This window comes from Sciurus vulgaris (assembly GCF_902686455.1).
Source record: "Sciurus vulgaris genome assembly, chromosome: 12".
Classification (NCBI taxonomy): Eukaryota; Metazoa; Chordata; class Mammalia; order Rodentia; family Sciuridae; genus Sciurus; species Sciurus vulgaris.
In genome coordinates, this window is record NC_136473.1 from 104,035,143 (window position 1) to 104,054,839 (window position 19,697).

A 19,697-nucleotide genomic window follows, 5' to 3' on the forward strand; every position below is an offset into this window, starting at 1 on the left:
GCCAGGGTCAGACTCAGTGCTGCTGTGAGGCAAAGCTACATGGAGAAACCACAGAGGCACAGAAAGGTCTGGAATCAACAGATGGTAACTCTCAAACAAGAGAAGCAGGAAGGTGAAGCAGATGGAGACCAGAAAGTGGAGGCATGTATTCCAACAAGAAACAGAGGGAGTAACCCGGGAGCAGGACCCTCCTTCACAAGCCCCAGATGTCTGGGTTGGAGTTGGCATCCTTGGAGATCTGTGACAGTCTTCACCAGAGTCCTCTTAGGAAGCCATCTTTGTAGTCGCGCCATCTTGAGTAGATTCCTGACGCTTTCAACTAAACATGCTCCATGCTTCTGCACAAGCCTGAGCAGACCAGCCTAAAGCATCTGGGAAACGCTGGGTCCTGGGGCTTTCACTCTTCATTCAACAGTGAATTATCGGCTCATTACCCAGAATGTGGCAAGATCTGCATCTTCCAGGGAACCAGAGCTGAACAAGACCCAGTCTCTCTCACAAGGACCTGAGAGTCTCATGTGGAAATAATCATGTTAGCTAGCAATTACAGTTCAGATGACAAGCCCCGTAGGAGAGACGTGTGCTTGAAACCCTGAGGAGGAGTGTTAGCTACCTTGGGGGTCAGGAAAAGCTTCACCACAAGTTACCTTCCCCAGCTTCACCCAGAAGGGTGAGCGAAAGCCACTTGGGTGAACAGACAAACATTGCAGTGCACAAGAGCAAGTGGCTGGGAGGTGACACATGAAAGCAAGCCATATTTTAATATAGACTGGCATTTAGGTAGGGCTAGGTTCTAGGATATGGATGGACAACAGAGGGGAGACCAGAGAATGAGGATGGAGAGGAGGATAAAAGGATATTTCTTAATAAATATCACAGAAATTCTTCTGGGTTGAAGTTGCTCTAATCAGTCAACCATTTTAGGATGAGGAAACTAGAAGTCAGGTGGCTTATCCAAAGCCCCACCATGAGCAGTTACTGAGATCATGCTCAGGTTGGAGTCAAGGTCCTCTCCATCCAAGAACTCTGCCCCCTGGCTCAGGTGTGGGCAGTAGGAGTGACATCTGAAGCAAGGGATGAGGTGACCGGACAACTCACTCTCCGTCACTCTCCGTCACCACACAGAGAGTGGATCAGGGAGAACTGCTGAGAACGGAGATAGAAAAGATGTGTTAAAAGGACAGAGCGCCAGCAAGAGCTGAGGACTTGGGTTGAGGGGATGCCAAAGGGGGAGAAGGCGACACAGGCAAGGGAGAGACTATAGAGAGAGCGCCACGAATCCAGGCTAGGGGAAGGGGGAAGTGGGACTGAGAAGGGGCAGTGGACAGTTGGTCAGGCCCAGGACAGGAAGGGACATTAAGGAGACCCATGTTGCTGATCCAGTGCCCATATTTCAATTCCTTGTGAGACTTTCCCAGTTCTCCAACTTAGACAGAACCTGCTACAGCATTGAAGAGGGAGAGGGGCTTCCACAGAGTCCTGTCTCCTCGGTCCAACCCTCTCCATGCTGCTGATAGTCCCTGTGCGCGTGTTGGGCTGCCTAAGATACCAGTCTCATAAATGCATCTCTCATCCCTGCTAATGGAAAGTCATCCCCACCTCCCAGGCTCTCCCTCCGGCGCTGTGTCCCTGCTAATCTGATTCCTTCTCTTCGGTGAACTTCCTCTATAGTTCATGAGCAAACTCAACAGAATCCCTATCATTGCAGCCTCTCCTTGAGAGTCCGCTTCATTTTTGTTTAATCTAACCACAGCCCAGCTGCCTCTAGGGTGTGTTTCCCCACAGCCTTCCCTAGCATGGCTGTCTTCTCTCTCTCCCGCACGCTCCTAGGCACGGAAGGGAGGTGGCTCCTCCACTGTGATTCCTGAATACTCCTTTTCCTTCTGTATAAGTATAGTTGGCTCCTTCGAAGGCAGAACCTCCAGGCAATGTCGCCCCACACCCCTCCTGGTTGCAATCTATTTTTCTTGCCACCCTCCCTCACTTGTTGAGATTCTCAGCGTTAAACTTACCATTACTCTTCCAGCGCCTCGCCTGTATCATTCCTATTGACTTCTGCATCCACATAGATAATCCTTTAGTGCCCTGGCTTCTCAGATCCCTGTCACCTAACCTTGCCTCCTTACCTGGTGTGGGCTCCTCTCATTGTGTTCTAACCCCATCTTGGCCACCCTAGCCCCAGAACCTGTTTGTTGATAGCCACATTCCACCTGAACATGAAGTATCATGCAATCGTACTTTCTCTAGTCCCTTCCCTCTAACAAATTGTTGAAGCTACTTAGATTTCCAGGCTTTGGACCTGACCTACTTCTCACTTTTTCCCATCTCTTATTGAGCTCCTTCCCCTCCTTGCCTGACTTAGGTTCGTTCGCCTGACACTATGATCACTCCTTGGCACACACTCTCAATATCCTGGCCTCTTTTCCCTTTTATCTTATACAAACTCGTATCCTGGTGAAATCCAACTCTCCTCCTCTTCTATGCCTGCCTGTACACGAACTATTTTTCAAGGTAGATGATAAAACTCACAACTCTGCTAACTGGTCTCATATTGACATTGTTATAGTTTGGAAATGTGGGAATATTCAGAGATGAAGTGATTGGATTGTGAGAGCTACAACTTAATCAGTCCATCCCAGTTGGAATGGACTGACTGGGTGGTAACTACAGGCAGGTGGGGAATGGCTGGAGGACGTGGTCACTGGGGGACATGCCTTGGAAGGGTGCATCTTCCCTGCAGCCCCCACTCCTCCCTCTCTGCTTCCTGGCTGTCATGAGCTGGGCAGTTTTCCTCCACCATGACCTTCTGCCATGATGTTTTGCCTCATCTTGGGTCCAGAGCAATGGAGTCATGGACTAAACCTCTGACACCATGCACCAAAACTAACCATTCCTTCTCTAAGTTGTTCTTTTTCTCCTCTAATGGGTATTTTAATCACAGTGACAAAGAGCTAACATAGGCAAGAATCTCACTTGGGCCTTTTGTGCTACCCAGAAATCTACCACGTTTACCCAGTCAGTCCTGACAGTAGCTCCTGCTTTCTGAGAAGACTATTGCGGACATTTTCTCAACAGTTCCTTCTCCCTCCTTTTAACCAAGGACTTCACTGACTGTTTCACCAAGGAAACAGAATCAATCAGAAGAGAGCAGCTGTGTCTTCCCAGCACACCCGACTGGCCTCTAGCATGTGTCCTGTGTACACTTCTTGTCCCTGTTACGAAGGATGAAGAGTTCACATTTCCGAGCAAGACCAATCCCTCCACTCACACACAGAATAGACCCCTCTCACCCAAGGACTGTACTCTTGCAATTACCTCCCGTCTCTCCTGCACTGACACTGTGTCCCTTACTACGAATCGTTTTAGTGTCCCACCTTCAAACCAAACACAGCCTCCCTTGACCCCACGCTGCTCCCCAGCCACTGCCCGTTCTTCTGTTTGCCTCTATAGCAGTGGCACTGTCTCTTCAAATCTGATATCCTCTGTGCGTCCTCTCCTGGGACCCGTCTACTCAGCCTCTTGTACCCTTCACGTCACTGAAGCCATGGCTCTACAGGTTACAGCTACCTTCAAGTTGCCAAGTTGAAGGTCGGTTCTCCATCTTGGCCAAGGTGACTACTCAATGGCTTTCTCCCAGCTGCCCTGCTCCAAGTGACTGTGAAGCACTTTGCTTTTCTTGCGATCCCCCATTGCCTCTCTTCCTATGTCTCTGTCCTGCCGCAGTCTTCTTGCCTGGATCCTCTCCCTCTTCCCATTTCTGAATATTGGGGTGCTTTCCACTCAGGCTCAGGGCTGTCTGGCTAGTATCTACTCTCATTCCTGGAAGGCACTCATCTCTTCCTTTTCCACATTTTTAAGAACCAACTGCACCTGTGTATATATTTGTGTGCAAAATTTTTATCCACAATCATGATTTTTTTTTCTTGAAATCCTGGTGTTTATGTCCAACTGCCTGTTAGATTTATCTAGTTGGATGTTTACTAGGAAAGTCAAATTTAACATGGCCACATTTAAAATCAAGGCTTGATTCATTTCTTCCAGATCTGGACCCCCTGTCAGTGTTATCCTTCTCTGTAAATGGAATCACTATTCCTCTGGTTGCTGAGGCCAAAAATCTTGCTGTTAATCTTGAATCCTTTCTTCCAGCCCATTACCTAACCCTGCAGGCTCTACCATCAACTCCTCGCTACCTCTAGGCTTCGTCCAAGCCACCATCAGTGTCTCACCTTGTGACCACAATGGCCACTGCAGGAGTCTCCAGCATCGCTTTCCATCTCCTCCCTCATCGGTAAGGGCCTGACCACTGGGCCAACCACCCCAGAGAGGCATCTCTCACTCCCTCTTGGTACACCACACAGGGGCCCTGCCCTCCGCCATGTTCCCTGAACACGCAAGCTCGCTTCCCTGGGGCATTGGCACTTGCTCTACCCACTGTCCATAGTTTCTTGCTCAAGAGACCACGTGCATGGCTCCCTCACTTCCTCGGGTCTCTGCCTAAGGGGTCCTCCTTCAGAGCGGTCAATCCTGAGGGCCACGTCCCCATCACTCTCTGCCTTCATACCTGGATCCATTGCTCCATGCCCTCAGTCGCCACTTGACACTGTATGTTTACTAAACTGTAGCTCCACCATTATAAGCTTCTTGAGAGCAGGACTCATATGCTTTGTCCACTCCTGTATTTTTAGGACCCAGAACAGTGCCTGACACATAGTTACACCCTCAGTAAATATTTGTCAAATGAATTCATCAATGGGAACAAAGTGTCCTCATTGGCTTCAGATGGGATAAAACAGCATATAACACAAGTTTGATGTCTATTCACCACCTTAATGTTAGACTTCGAATTTTTTAAAAACCCAGCATTGTCAATTATTTTGATTAATCTTCCCTAGAACAAGATGAATTTTACTAAAACTCGCCTGGATGGGCCGGAGATCCTAGTAATTAAAGTCATACTATCTATTGATCTTTCAAAAATATGCATGAGATCATGTCACTCTCCTGCTGGAACGCTCCTGTGGTTTTTCCACCGCACTGTGACTTTTATCAAGATTCCTCATCATGGCCATGTGATCTAGCTGCAGCTGAACCTCTTCTTGTATCAGCGTCTTTCTTGGTCACCTCTTTAGAGTCACAACAGGCTTCTCTGTGCTTTAACAAGGCACCAAACTGGTTCCTGCCTCAGGACCTTAGTACTCGCTGCTCTGCCCAAACACTCCTCCCTCAGTGCTACACACAGTTGGGTTCCTATTATTCAATCAGCCTCAAAGCCTAAACCTCCAAGTGTCCTTCCTGACCAATCTAACTGGCATTAGCTGCTCCCTCCCCGCACTCCAGGACATGTCCCCCTGAGGACCGTCTTTTCCTCATATCTTTATCAGAAACCACTTTGTTTTGCTCATGACCTCATCCTCTCCCAGAAGGGAACCTCTGTGGGAGGAGGGACCTTATCTACCTTCTGCAGTCCCCTGGCTGGAGCCCACCTCAGAGCAGGTATCCCAGGAATGTTCGCCGTGGGATGAACGACCCACCCCGTCTGAGGACCGGCTGAGATGCCATCAGCAGCTGCTTTGGGGCCTTGACCCGTCAGGCCTGGCTGACCGGGAGCTGCTCAGGGCTCTGGCCTCCCGGGCTCTCTGGGGCTGTTACCTTGATGGCCCCTGTGGCTATCTGGATGTGGTGCAGCCGGCGCAGAGTGCTCTCTCTGTCAATGAAGTAAGAGGCTGCCAACTGGTGCAGGGTCTCCAGGGACACGGCCGAGCTGTTCCCGCTGCCCCCGACTACAGGCCCACCTCCTGCCGTCTCTGTCTTTCTGCTCAGTTTCCGCTTGTCCACAAAAATGGTCAGGGATTCTTCTCCTATAACAAAAAACAAAAGGGAAAAGAAAAGAAAAACATGGGTTCATTGGTGAGGCCTCTGGCTCCTGAATCCTTACCAATAAGAACATGAAACCCTTGGCCAGGGCAGCGGCGGCTGGGAGGGACGTGCCCCTGCTGTGGACCTCTTCCCCATCCCTCCCAGCTTTAAAGCAGTCGCCTTGGACTGCGCCACAGGGTCCAGGCCTCACCGCCCAGAGGCCCTCCTTCTCCTCAGTTCTTTAAGGCCCCCAAAGCTCAGCCCCTCGCCCCAGCTTATCCCTTTAACATCCTCTATTGATCTGTGTCTCAGGCAATCTACCTCCAGGGGAAGAGCAATTCTCCTTCTCTCTCAAGTTGTTTATGAGAAGTCACCAGGGCTATTTCTGCTCCCTCAGAAAGGGCAGAAGGCTTGAAACGCTACCTCTGCACACCCATCAAACGCTGCATACCTACCCCATGCCGGCAGCTGGCCTGAACCCTGGGGGAGCTTCTCTTTGTCCATCCTATGGATGGCGAGCTGAATGTGATAGCGGATCCTGCTTTCTTCTTCCCAGGGCGGAGAGGACTCTGCCTTTGCAGAGCTTTCCATTCTGCCCAGGTCCCAGTCACATCACTATCCCCACCCCCACACTCACCCCAACCAGGGGATGGCTCCCCAACCTAGAAGCTTGTTGGAATTGGGTCGGCTGGTTACCATGCTTTATAGAGAGGAAACGGGTCAGGGACTCAACCGACACCTACTTCTTAGCCGGTGGGTCTGACATTTGTAGCCACAGCAAATATTAGGAAATGGCTAATATTCAGATGGCTCCGTCAAAAGAAAACTGGGAGCGCCCCCTGCTGGTATGTGCTTAGTAGGAGCCAGCCGTCCCCTGACCTCCTTACCCCGCACCCCCCTCTCAGGAGGATGCTTTTAAGCAAATAGAAATGTTCTGGGGTAAATTTGGATTCCAAGAGAATACACTGTTCTCCAATGCACCAGAAAGAATTTCTCAGGAAATATTAGGCCAGGAAGGAAAAAAGACCGTTGGAGCTCCATTCAATAGGTCATAAAGCTATTTTCAGCACTCGGGCAACCCGTTAGCTGGGGCTGGAGATGCTGCTTACCTCCAAGGGTGGCGGAAAGTAAGAAATGAGTGCCGTACTTTTTAATCAGGTTTTCCGTAACCTGTTGCAGGTTGGGTCTCCTTCCCAGGAGGCGGATGTTCCGGACAAACTCTGGGGCAAGAGGCAAAGGCAGACTGAAGAAGTCCTTCCGTTCTAGAGCCAGATTGTTCACTTTCCAACGGGCAAACTCCCTGGAGGAAAACCATGGGGTAAGGAAGAGCTCATGCAGCCTCAGAACAAGAGGCACACAGACCACGTGGTCACGCCCGGCCTCACTCGCAGCCCTGGTTTCCCCAGGTGGGGACACACAGAGCCCGGGCCTGGCCTGCCATTCCCAGGCTTTGAGAAAGCCCTGTCTCAGCGCCTCTCCCACCCGGTATTCTATTGGAAAGTAACTGATGACTCGTCACAGAAGGTGTGTGGGGTAGCAGGGAACACATACATGGTCACAATGTCCCACTTCAGATGAGCCACCTCACCCACAGAGGCCTCAGTCACTCACTGGTGAAATCAGGAAGGCGGATCTAGAGCCATGGCTCTCCAGCTTCCTGGTCTCAGATCCCCTTCTCACTTTTCTGAGTTGATCCTGTTTGTGTGGCCTTTCTCTCTGGATAGTTACCATTTTGGAAATTAAAACTGAGCAAAATGTATGTATTGTTTCATTTGAAGATAACAGTGGTAAACCCATCACAAACACATAAATAAGGTATTTTATGACAGTAACAGCAAGTTTTGAGACCAAAAAATTTTTAACAAGAAGAGCAGCATGCTTTGCTTCTTTGTAAATATCTTTCACATCTGGCTTAGTGAAGAGGCTGCACTGCTGGTCTTGCTTCTACGTTTATTTGGTGAGGATTTTGTCCTTAGGACCACACTTAAATTAAACAATGGTAGCTTCTTGCAGGTTAGCTACAACCACATCGGCACACTTTCATACTGCCACGTTAAAATCCCGTGTTCTCTATTGTGCTTTGAATGGACCTTTTAACCCTGCATGATTATATAACAGCAGCATTGGTCATCTTGAACATATCAGATCACTGAGTTATGTAGATCTTCCACATTTTGACACTTTTCATTATACAACATCAAAACATCACATTAGTTAATAATATTAGCACCAATCTCATCAGAAGAGTCTTTAAATATTAGGAACCTGTCAAGCTCACTATGACAAATGCAAGTTTTCCAAAATTCTAATTTTCAGTTGAAAGCTTAAATTTCATCATTGGTAACAAATACTGTCAGTGTTCTTTAAAGAAGCTGGCTTACTTCTATTGTGTGTGTGTGTGTGTGTGTGTGTGTGTGAAAATGTCTGCCAACCACTCAAGTCTGAATAACCATAGATTGTTGGTTGTGCTTCTGAGAAAAATGGGGTTCCATGAAAGAATCTGCTAGATCATCCTGCAACTCATGTGTATTTTCCCTGAGTCCACCATCGCTCATCAACAGCCTAGGAGGTGTCTTATGTGTGTTTCCCACTTTATCAAACACAATGCTAAAAAAAATGAGCTCAAGGTCACGATTCCCCAAAGCTAATACATGTGTCTGCTTTGAGGACATTCTTAGGTGAAGCTAGCACATGCCCATGGTGTGTGTGGAGGGTCGTGGATGTCATGATGAAGGGCACATGACCACAGTGTCCTTCCGTGCGACTGTCATTAAGATGCCCGCGTTCATTCGCTTCTGCTTGTGTGCCTTCCGTGCAGATGTCACCAGGACACTGAAAGGGACCGCGAGGCCCCTATGTTGAGAAGCCCTATTCCAGAGACGGCCAAGTTCCTCTCCAGTGTCCTCCAGATTTTAATCTTCATGCTTTGTTCCTCGCTAAAATGTTTGCATTCTGAAGGGGAAAGATTTCTAAGGGGGAATCTTGGTCTTGGAATGAAATTTAAAGGATCACATTCATTCGTGGGAAAAGTTTTGCACCGTCTCCCGGGTAATCTTTGTAAAGACTGCTGCCTGTGCTGCCTTAGGAAGCCACCAAAGGTACTGTGGCGACCTCCTTGGCCACCCTGGCTCTGCCCTAATAACAGTGCTAAGCCACGGCCTAACCTTCCATCCAAAGCCATGGAGCCCAACAATGGGGCTGCATAAAAACAAAAGAATTAAAAAGGAACAAACGAAAGCCCATGCCATTTTGAGGTTGTAGAGTCTCCCCACGTCTAACTCGAGAGGCCGATGGCGAGGAGGAGCGGGAGCCGAATTTCACAGCAAGACAAAGAGAAACGGGTGACTAATAATTCTGGTTCTAACAAAGTCTGTAAAAATCCTTGCTGTGTGGCTTTATTTATCTAAGCAGGCAAGTTGGTAATAACACATTATCAGTTATTTCTTTTGTGCAGGAAATGCTAAACTTTAATTAAAGTACAGGGTATCTGTCAAAAGCATTTTCTCTCCCGAGTCCCGCGGCAGGGTAAAGAGCACGTGCCCAATCTCGGTTCCAATTGGCTGGATGGGAACTCGCCGCCTCTCATTGGCTACCGGATCATTACATGGATGAGTCACAGAACCAGGACACTAAACACGAGCAAAGAGCCAGCCACAAAAAGCCCTCGGGGTCATCAGACCTGGTCCCCCTGCCCTGGGACAGGCCACACCGAGACCTCATTAACTAACCATTTCTATCGTATCCGTTTTTGAGATTTTAAGGCGGAAGGAAGCATTCTTCCATCTTCCATCATTTCTTAAGACAGTCAAGGTCTCTCCCTGAAAGGAAAGGCCACTTGCTGTAGAGGTGGACCTCACTTTAATTAAATGTAATAAATAAAAAGTGGCAGTGGCACAGCTAGCTCAGTGACGTCCCTTAGGACCGCCCAGCATTTTCCTCCTCTGAGAAGCATCCCTCACTCCCCTACCCCAAGGGCACCCTCCCGGCTCCTTCTGTGGGCACTGCTCTGCGCACTTACCGGCCATGACGCCACCCATTTCTACCCCTTCATCTCCGTTAGAATTTAAACTGCCCAAGGGACTTTTTGTCCCATGTAGCTCCCTCTCCAGAAATAGAACAGTGCTACAGGTCCTAACAGTAGGGCAATAATAGATGTTCAACATGGTTTGGTGGCATGATCAAATGAGAGATCCTTCACATCACTTATTTGATGTCAGGGTTTTTCTGATCCTCTAGTTGTCTACAAATTATTGACAAATTGATTTAAAAAAAAAAAAGCAGTTACAGGATGAGAATTTATGAGAGCAACAACCAATCAGTGATTGATTTGAAATGAAGTAAAGCATTCTAAATGTGTACACCTATCAATGAGAAAATTAGGTTTGACTTATAAGAATGAACTAGGTATAATATTGTGCATTTTAAATATAGAAACCAAGGCACTGCTCGCATGTGCTTCCATTTTATCCTCTTCCACTGCCTGAGTCCTCTTGTGTTTTTTTCAGCAGACACGGACAACTTCCTATGCCTGTCCACTGTTCATGTGGGAAGCCCAAAGAGTGAAGAATCGCTTGGTCAGACTCTGCTGTGCTTCACACCCAGATGCGGTTGATCAATACCTGCATTCCTCTGCCCTGGGTCTGACAGCCATTACCGCCACACTCATTGTGTTAAAGAGCACCAAAAGAAGCAACAGTCTTAAGAGTTTTTCACGCTTGCTCAGCTTGACATCAGACTTGGAAAGTCAACATATTTTATTCAAACCAGTAGTTTGGAATGCATCTCCCTTAAATCAGGAAATTGAAGTTCAGAAAGCTAAGTAATTTGTCTGATGTTGTACAACTACTAGGAGCAAACATTCAATAGTATTTGCCCATCTTTTCCACATTATTGTGGAAGCACTGGAGTCATGGACTGGACTGCTCAGACTGGAGGTCAGTGAAGAAGTTCTGTGACCCCAGTCTTTGCCCAGTTGCCCCAAGGACTGAGGGGCTAATGCATTTGCCTGCCTGTGATCTACCTGCAGCACACCCAGCTGCTGACATGTATGCTGGGTGAGAAGTTCAATTCCAATGCTCTTCGGTTACAAGAAAACCATGAAACAGAAGACAAGCAGTTTGCAACATAACCAGTTGGGTATCAGATAGAACTCATGGAAAGAGCTTATGTTTACAAAAACCAACCAACTAGCATGATAATGGTGACATCAGAAGCACCTAAAACCCAGGCAGACTAAGTGACTAGGATGAAGTCTCACAGCAAGTGGAAAAGTTCAACTTAAAGCCCAGTGTCAGCAGCTGAGGTCAACACCATACTGCTCTTTCTGCAACGACATGTCCCTCCATGGAGCTGAAGTTAAGCACTTCATTACATGCTAATTGTTTTTAAATGTTTACTACCTTTTAACAAAAATAGTTTTATTATCCAGATCATTCCATTTATCTATACAAAACACAAAACATGAATGTATTAGATATTCAAACCACAGTGCGATATTTGTACTACGGCAAAACATTTTTGGATTCAAGGTCACATGCCCATTTACAGGAGGAGGAATTGAGACTGACCAAAAACAATCAAGCTCATACGCAGAGCATCATGGGAGGAATCCAGCTTCCACAGCTGCTCAGGAATCATAACACAGAATAACAAATGACCTAGAAAAATGAATGATAGCGTCTTAGGAAGCACTTTATGAGCAAAGAATAAAAAGTAATGGCTAACATTTAATGAATTCGTACTATGTGATAGGCATTCCAAGCATCTTATAAGGATTAGCTAATAAAATATTCCTATAATGAGGGAAATACAATTATCCTCATCTTATGGATGATGTGACTGAGGCACAAATACATCAATTTGCCCAGTAGGTAACAGGCAGTGGGGACAGTTTCAAGATTTGAACACAGGCTGTCTTTCTCCAGAACAGGTTTGACCACTACGGTCCGTATCTGCCCTCTGCCTGTGAAACTCAAAAGGGCAATCGTGATATTGTGAGTATGAGTGGAACTGTGTGTGTGCATGTGTGTGTACGTGTGCATGTGTGTGCATGAGTATGTGTGCATCGTGTGCACATGTGCATGCATGTGTGTGCGTGCATGTTTGTGCACGTGTGTGCGTGCATGTTTGTGCACGTGTGCGTGCATGTTTGCGTGTATGTGTGCACATGTGTGCATGTGTGTGCATGTGCATGTGTGTGTGTGGGTGGGTGTGTGGGGAGAGTTTCACTGGAGAAAGACTGCATAAGAATAGGGACTATATTTGAAGAGTTTCATCAGAGAACTTAATTGGAGAAAGAATTCAAAAGAATGCATAAAAGGGCTTATGTTTACAAAACCCAACTAACGAACAAAACCTCCAAGCAAATTCTGCTTCCACAGTGAGATATGGTGGAGTGTTGCTAGGCTGAGAGCGTGGGTTGGCCCTGAAGGTTCGTGTTGGACACTTGGACCTCAGTGTAGCAATCAAGAAGTGTGGGACCTTGAAGAGGTGAAGAGACAGGTCATGGGAATGCTGCCCTCAGAAGGGATTAGGGGAGTTCTCATGCAACTCCAGTTAGTCCTCATGAGACGGTAGTTATAAAAGAATAAGCCTGGTCCTTCCTCTTGACTCTGACTTCCTGTCTCACCATGTGATCTCTTCTTGTTGTACACACTTCCACCATGATATCATCCACCACAAGATGCAGCCAAGGAGACCCTCTCCAGACATGAACTGATTCTAGTGCCATGTACTTAAATCTCCAGAGCTGTTAGCTAAATAAACTTCTTTATAAAGTAGCCAACCTCCTATATTTTCTTATAGTAATGGAAAACTGACCAAAATAGGTATCAACTCAGAACTAGGCACAAGGCAGAAACCATAGAAAGGTTTAGATTCTGAGGCTCCAGTGCTTTTCTCTTCTACTCTAATAAGTTTCTTCCCTGCCCTTTGAGGCCCTTCACTGAATCAAAATAATAGGGAAACATCTGTGAATGGAGTTTGAGCCAGAAAGTGGTAAAAATGTGCTTACAGAATGTATTAACCTGGTTCTTTCCAGCATCCGAAAACCTCAGAAGGCAATACTGGAAGGCAGCCTGAGCTATTCAGAGAATAAGTGTTCATTTCCGATTTTTCATTTAGCAGTTTTTTCCAGTAATAAAATAATCAAGGCTCTTTTTTTTCCTAAGAAAAGAATGTTTTCTATATATCAATTATATTAACACACACTGCTTCAATTAAGCCATCATCTTTGTTTCAATTAAGACATCAAGTAAATCTCCATTTCAATTTAGCCATTTCTCCTAAAATCTTCTCCCACTGTGTTTGTTACACAGTAAACAGTCTGAAAAAGCAAACATTTCAAACAGCACGGTAGTCCCTATGGAAAGTGCCTTTAGAACAGCAGAGACCATTATATAAAGGGCACACAGGTTGAGCCAAAGGGTAAACAGCTCTTCAGGATGACTTGGCCTGGAAAATGTATTCATACGGCACTTCAAGAGGGTGCTTCTGTGGCCTGGACAGCCATCACTAACAGAAGTTTAGTCCATTTCCAGTCTTCCTCCAGCATATTTTAGGTTAGCACTGAGTGAATGATACCCATTTCTTTCAAAGGGCTAACATATCCATGAAATCATTATCTTCTTAGACAAAGTCTAAGAAAGGTAAGATCCAGATGGGAAGGTATAATGCAGTGTCTTCAATCAGCCAGAGACTTACAGATATACAGATTAGAAAGATAAAGATAGAGGCATGTTCTGAGGGGATCATAATTACCTTTATCCTGCACCACTTAATACTAAGGGTCCAGATTACCAATAAATGATGTTTCTGGTTGTGCAGGTTTTAAGGGTCTCACCAGAATCCAAGGGGGATTCTGCAATAGGAGGGTTGAACCACAGCCGCGCCAGACCTCAGCATCAGGAGCTGCCGTGGGGCTTTGGGACGGGGTCAGCTCTGGGTCTGAACACAAAGGGAGTCCCTAATGAGAACACCAAACAGCAATGAGGAGTTCCTAATTCAAAAAATGCCGATAAAAAGTGATGCCTCCACGTCACCAGCCACCCTACAGCACTGTGTTCTCCGTGTTACTCAAGGTCAACCAGAAACCTGCCTGCAAGATCCCCCTGCAGGGTCTCTCAGCTCCTGGAGGTGAAGGACTCAGAGGGAGCACAGCGGGGTCTGCCCTCCCAGGTGCTGCTTCCCCAAGCTTTTCTGGCTTGTAAACTGAGAACGTCAATCCAGCCCCCAGGAAGACTGTTCTCTCTTCCTGCAGAGCCCGAAGGGAGAGTGTTCAAAAATAGATGATAGAGACATAGAGACAGACAGACAGATGGACAGATGTTTAAATGCAGACCATACTTCACTGAGGCTAAATCCAGAAGAACCGACACGCAGCCCACCATGTGGGTGGCTGGGCAGAGACCTCATGCTGACAGCCGATGACTCTATTACCGACTTTCTAACAAATATTTTATCTTTCCACCTCTGTGGGGTAGACCGTTCGGGCGCATTTCAAGGCCAGCAACGTAGTCACCACTTGGAAAGTCATGACCCCGCTATCCTGGGCACATGGCTCTCCCCACCCAGCCCCCCACAGCACCTCTGCAGACTTGGTGCCGTCCGATCCAGTGACTAGGCGCCATTTGTTCCTTCTGAGTTAGACTCCAGGCTGAGTTTACTGGGGAGGGAATCAATGCTGCTTCCAGCAGCGACAGGCAATCTTCACCTGCTTGCTCAGGCGGCTCTTCTCAGGGACCCCCTGAGAGGTTGAGGAGAAGTCCTGAGACAGCCCCGGAGCATGCCCTGCACCACGTGCCACTCTGCAACAACAAAACCAGTGAGCCATTGTGGCCAGGAATATTATCCCTCTCTGCTTTTTAATCTTCTGCTGTGTTTGCAGTGATCTCTTTATTGGGGGGCACAGCCCTCCAACCTTGATGCTCAGAGGGACTGCAGTGGGGCAGGGGACTGAGCTGTCAGGCTCCAAACAGGTCGCTTTGGTGTGGACCATGCTTATAAGAAAAAATATGACTGGTTTTCCTTGAAAAATGAAGGAAGATACAAGATCAGTTATTGAATAAAATATTTAAGGCCTTTGGAGAAAACGATGAATCAGCCTTCAGCCAGGGACGTGAATAGTTTTCTTGTCATTTTTTTCCTGCGATTTGACTTTGTCAGCTGAAACCATCAACCAATGACCCATAAGAAAGTGTCCCACATCAACTGATTCTGGACACACCCTGGTGTTCCTGTTCTCCTGGAGCGCTGTCTTCCCCAGCCAGTTTGAGACTCTCCCATTTGACACAGGAGACTGTGTTTTGCGGTGCTGATTTTCCTAAAGAACTCTAGGAAAAAAGAGGCCTTCTCTTGCTGCTTCTTCCTTCTGAGGTACCTCATGTCCAGGACTCTGTCGCACCAAGCTGGGTCATTACCATTATTTCTTTTTCATGGGGTTTGCATTTTTCATCTTGAAAAAACTCCTGAGAACAGGAACTGTCAGAGTCTCCACGTGCGTGGAGGGTCGCCTGTTTATACCTCAGTGTCTCAGCCGAGAGGGCTTCACATTTTCTAGCTGGACGTCTTAGGGATCTATCATGCTTTGGCTCCGGTACAGAAGGCAGTATTTCTAGACACATCACATCATCAGGAGATTCCTATCTCAACAACAGATTACTGTAATGTACTTAGCTATTAGAGCCTCTGCTTCTATATGAATCAGACATGATTAATCTGAGCTATAAAAAGAAATGATAATAAAAACCATAATCTCTTATACTGGTGAGTGTATTCTTTAAGGTTTTTAAAAATTTGCAAACAATTTTACACATGCTCAACTATTTTAACTATACAAGGACCTTAGAAAAGAGAAAGAAGAAATTTAATTAATCGACTACTAAACTCTTACAGGGTAACAAATGAAGGGACAGAGAAACTGAGAGAAGTGACTTGCCCCAAGTCCCCGCTAATAAGTGGTAGAGGTTGACTGGGATCCAGGTCAGGTTATCAATGAACTGTGACCTGTGCTCAAGCTAGGGACCACTGTCCACATTTGTCCTACTTCCCAGGTCATTCTTTGGCCTTGTTTCCGCAGTGCATAGGAAAGATCCATAGGCAGGAAGACCTCTGGCCAGGAGTCATTTGGTTAGAGGATATCTGGGCCCCTACGATTCTTGAAGGCCTAAGAGCAGAAATGAGGCCAGCCCTCCCCTGGTCCTGGTGCCCTGTCCTTTCCACTGTCTGCAAGAGCTCAAGAGTCCTGGCATGGAGGTAATTTAGCAGCCCTGCTGTGTTCTCAAACAACGGCCCGTAAACAATGATTGGCCAATTTCATTCTAATCTTTTCAATTTTGCTCTAATTAAAATCAAGCTGCAGCTTTCAAACAGTTTAATTAAGGCTGATTGGGAGAAATGGGGAGGGGAGAGCCAAGCTGAAGGGGGAGGAGGAGATGGGTGTCTGGCGAGTCTCACACTGCCCTGGTGGGGCGTGGGGCATGGGGACTTGGAGAGGACACTGGACGTGGCAGGTTTCTAGAATCAACATGAAATGCAATGCACACATTGCAGTGAAGGACCGGTGACTCTGTGAGACCAGGAGGAGCTGAAGCGGGAGCCAAGATGGACTTTTCCAGCAGAGGCCCCAGCTCTGCCCTGACCGCTCTCTCTGCTCCCGCGGAGCTCATCTGTTCTCTGTGGAGGAAAAGACTCCTCAGCACTCTGCTCCTCCGGTCGCTCTTGCTTTGGTTCAGTCCAGGCCCATCAGATTTTCTCGTAGGCTTCCCATTACCCATTCCACCCCAGGAGAATTCCCCTAGGCTGCACGGCTTCCATTACGCCACGAGTTCACTCTTCTGACCGTGCGATAGGCCTTCTGGGACTTCGGTGCATTCATTTTCATAGGGGCCACACTTCTTTGGACTACTTTTAGGTCCGCCATGAGTTTCCAGCTTTCTAGGTTCTCATGTTCAACTCTATCTGCTTGTCAGTGTATTTCTTTTTAAAGACAGCAACCAAAATTGACCACCATCCGGTTGATATATTCTGAGCCCCGGAGGGTACACTAGGATATGAGATCTGAATGCATCTGATCATCATCATTACGGCCATTATCATGATCAAGTTTGCACTCAACCCCTGTGTTTCCAGGAATGGGACTGGATGTTTTATATATATTTAGATCATCACCACGGTCTTGCGGACGTCAGGATGGTAGATTGGGTCATCATTCTCGCCTGCCTTAAAAAGCTCTTAACAGGTGACTTTGCAGGATCACTCACTTAAATGGATGGAACTCGGTTCTCAGCCCCATATATATTGGCATGGTTGTGTGACTCCGTTATGGACAAAGCAATGAGAGCAGAAGTGACAGTGTGCCAATTCTGAGCTGATAAATCAAGGGGCACTGCATGTTTCCACTCTCCCGCCGCCACCTCTGCCCTCACTGGGAATTGCTTCTCCCAGCTACTGTAGGTGCTGCTCCTTCAGCCTGGGCCCAGAATAAGCACAGAAGAAAGACCTAATGACCTTCTTGCAGACCTCCAGTCTGAAGAGCAGCTAATGCAACCAACCTACACATGCATGGTAAGAATAAATTATCCTTCTAAGCTACTGAATTTTGTTTTTCTCCATATGCATGAGTGCAGTAATAGCTCCATGATACCCAAGACAGCCTATTTGATAGCTGAGCTCTCGTAAGTGTCTTAGTCAGGGATATTCAGCTACATAAGAGGTGAAGACAGTCTCTGCTGTTTCTACTGTCCATATTTCCTTTATTAACACACTTCAATGTTGTATTTGCTTTTATTTAAAGATAAAAATAGTCTCGGCTACCAGTAATTTTACGGTCAACCAGTACTCCATATTTCTTTTCAGTCTCAGAATTTTTTTTCCCCATAAGAATCAGTCAAGGCGGCCCTCTCCATCCTGTGTTACTGGAGTCGACATTTTTAGCTTAAACTGAGGGCTTTGCATTTCACTCTTTTCTTGCATTCCACTCTTCGTGACAGAGACTGGGAAGTTGTTGAGTAAGCTGTTTCCATTTTCCTCCTGGGCTCACAGAGGGACAGTTTCCCCCAGCTTTCTGTACACTTATGCGTAGCCACGTGGCATAATTTGGGCCCCTGGAATACAGATTCTGGCCTAGCCAAAGGCCCCCCATGAAATCCTTCATGTTCCGTCTCTTTTCTTATCTACCCAAGATCTGGAAGAGACTCTGAGGACTTAAGCGATGGCAGAGTACCAGGTCAAAGGAGTCTTGCCCTGGATGAGGTCATGAAGCAACGTCTTCTTCTCTCTCTCATAAATGCTACACTATGTTGGAGTGTGACATAAACGAAAATGTAAACTAGTACCATGACATCACCGAGATGGGGGCCATTTGTCTCAGCAGTTAGCCTACTTTGCTAATGCTGTCTTGATTCTATCAAGGCAGTATTTCGGCGGTGAAGCCGTCTCAGCTCCTTGGCACCGCCCAGTTGGGTAAGGATTCCTTGCAGTGAGCATTCTCCCATTCCTCCTCTGCTCAGTAATGTGCCTCCTTGGGGGACCCTCTTCTTGCTTTTGGGGTCCACACAGGAAGTGCTGTTGGTCTCGAAGCCTCAACTGGAAGCTGTGGGGTCATGGTGTATGCACCACGCTCTGCAGGGGAAGGACCTGTTACTGTTAAAGATTTATCTTAAACTATCTAAACTATAAAATCAACAGATAGATTAACCCAGGTTACAGTGGGTTTTAAGCGATACATGTAATTAACATAAGGAATTTTATGTGGTAGACGGAGTTTGAAAGAGTAAGACTGCCTCTTTCCTCTGTCCTCGTTCTTGGTGAAGGTTCATTTTCTCTTCCATACTCTCCTCTAGATCTCCCGCCCCACAATCTGCCATATTAACCCCTGGGGGTCCTCTCACGAAAAGCATAAGAAAGAACTCTGGTTTTCCGGCGTCTCCTAATAATCATACAAGCAAAGCTGTATTATTCTATCAATTTGACTAATGAGGACAAGAGTCACAAGACAGCTCACACAAGGTCACGCTTCGAGAGGCCGCAGAATTGAAGCCCAGGCAGTAAATTCTAGAACCTGGAGTTTCAACCACTTGTTTTCTACTCCGGTTCATTCAGTCAGTCCCAGAACATCTAACTTTTACCAAATGTTTCATGCTCTTGTGTCTTTCTACGTGGCCAACATGGCAATGGAGACAGGAAGGTGAGGTCAGATGTGTCCTTTGCCTGAAGGAACTCACAGCCAAGGGAAGAACAGAGATAAAAAAAGGCACAAGAACAGTTCTAAGGCAGAAGCATGAAGAGAGTGGGGGGATCACAGGCAGCACTAACGGGTCCTCCTGGGGGAGGCAGGAGGACTTCAGAAGGAGAGGTGTTAATGGGTTTGGAGAGTGAGTAGGAGCGGAGGCAGCAGAGGCGATGAAAGGGGCTCTGCAGGAGGAGGGAGTGGGGCGGGAAAGCACTGGCATCTGCAGACGTTGGAACGAAGGAAAAGCAGGAAGAAATGATAGGCCTCATCAGTGGGACGGCTGGTGGTCCTCACTGACTCTTTGTCAAAATAGGAATGGATGAGTCCAAAGTGACCTTCATGCTAAGACAAGGGGTTTGGGTTTTATCCTCTGGGTACAGAGGGACCGACAGGGAACTTCAGGTAGGTTGAACTGGAGGTGTGAAGAACGTACAGGTTTTAAAGGATGAGGCCAGAAAAAGAGAAGAGAGGCTGGATGTGGCAGGAGACTCTGAGGAGGAAGCCACAGGCCTAGACGGGGCCAGGGCAAGCGTCCCGGAAGCCCTGGGGAGGGGCAGGGCTGGCCAAGATCGTGGGAGGCGGTCGGTGCCGAAGGAAGCAGGACAGGTCCTCT

At 47.1% G+C, this 19,697-nt stretch overlaps 1 protein-coding gene across 3 annotated transcripts in view; it reads right to left on the bottom strand.

Annotated features, from left to right (window-relative positions):
• The window catches only part of BRINP2 (BMP/retinoic acid inducible neural specific 2), a 95,658-nt gene that overhangs the window by 13,618 nt on the left and 62,343 nt on the right, over positions 1-19,697 (bottom strand). For all 3 annotated transcript variants that reach the window (XM_079105926.1, XM_079105925.1, XM_079105924.1), the window contains 2 exons: positions 6,966-7,156; positions 5,650-5,858 (listed from right to left, as the gene is read on the bottom strand). In XM_079105926.1, coding sequence (XP_078962052.1) covers positions 5,650-5,858; positions 6,966-7,156 — 400 coding nt within the window. The remainder of the gene's footprint in view (positions 1-5,649; positions 5,859-6,965; positions 7,157-19,697) is intronic.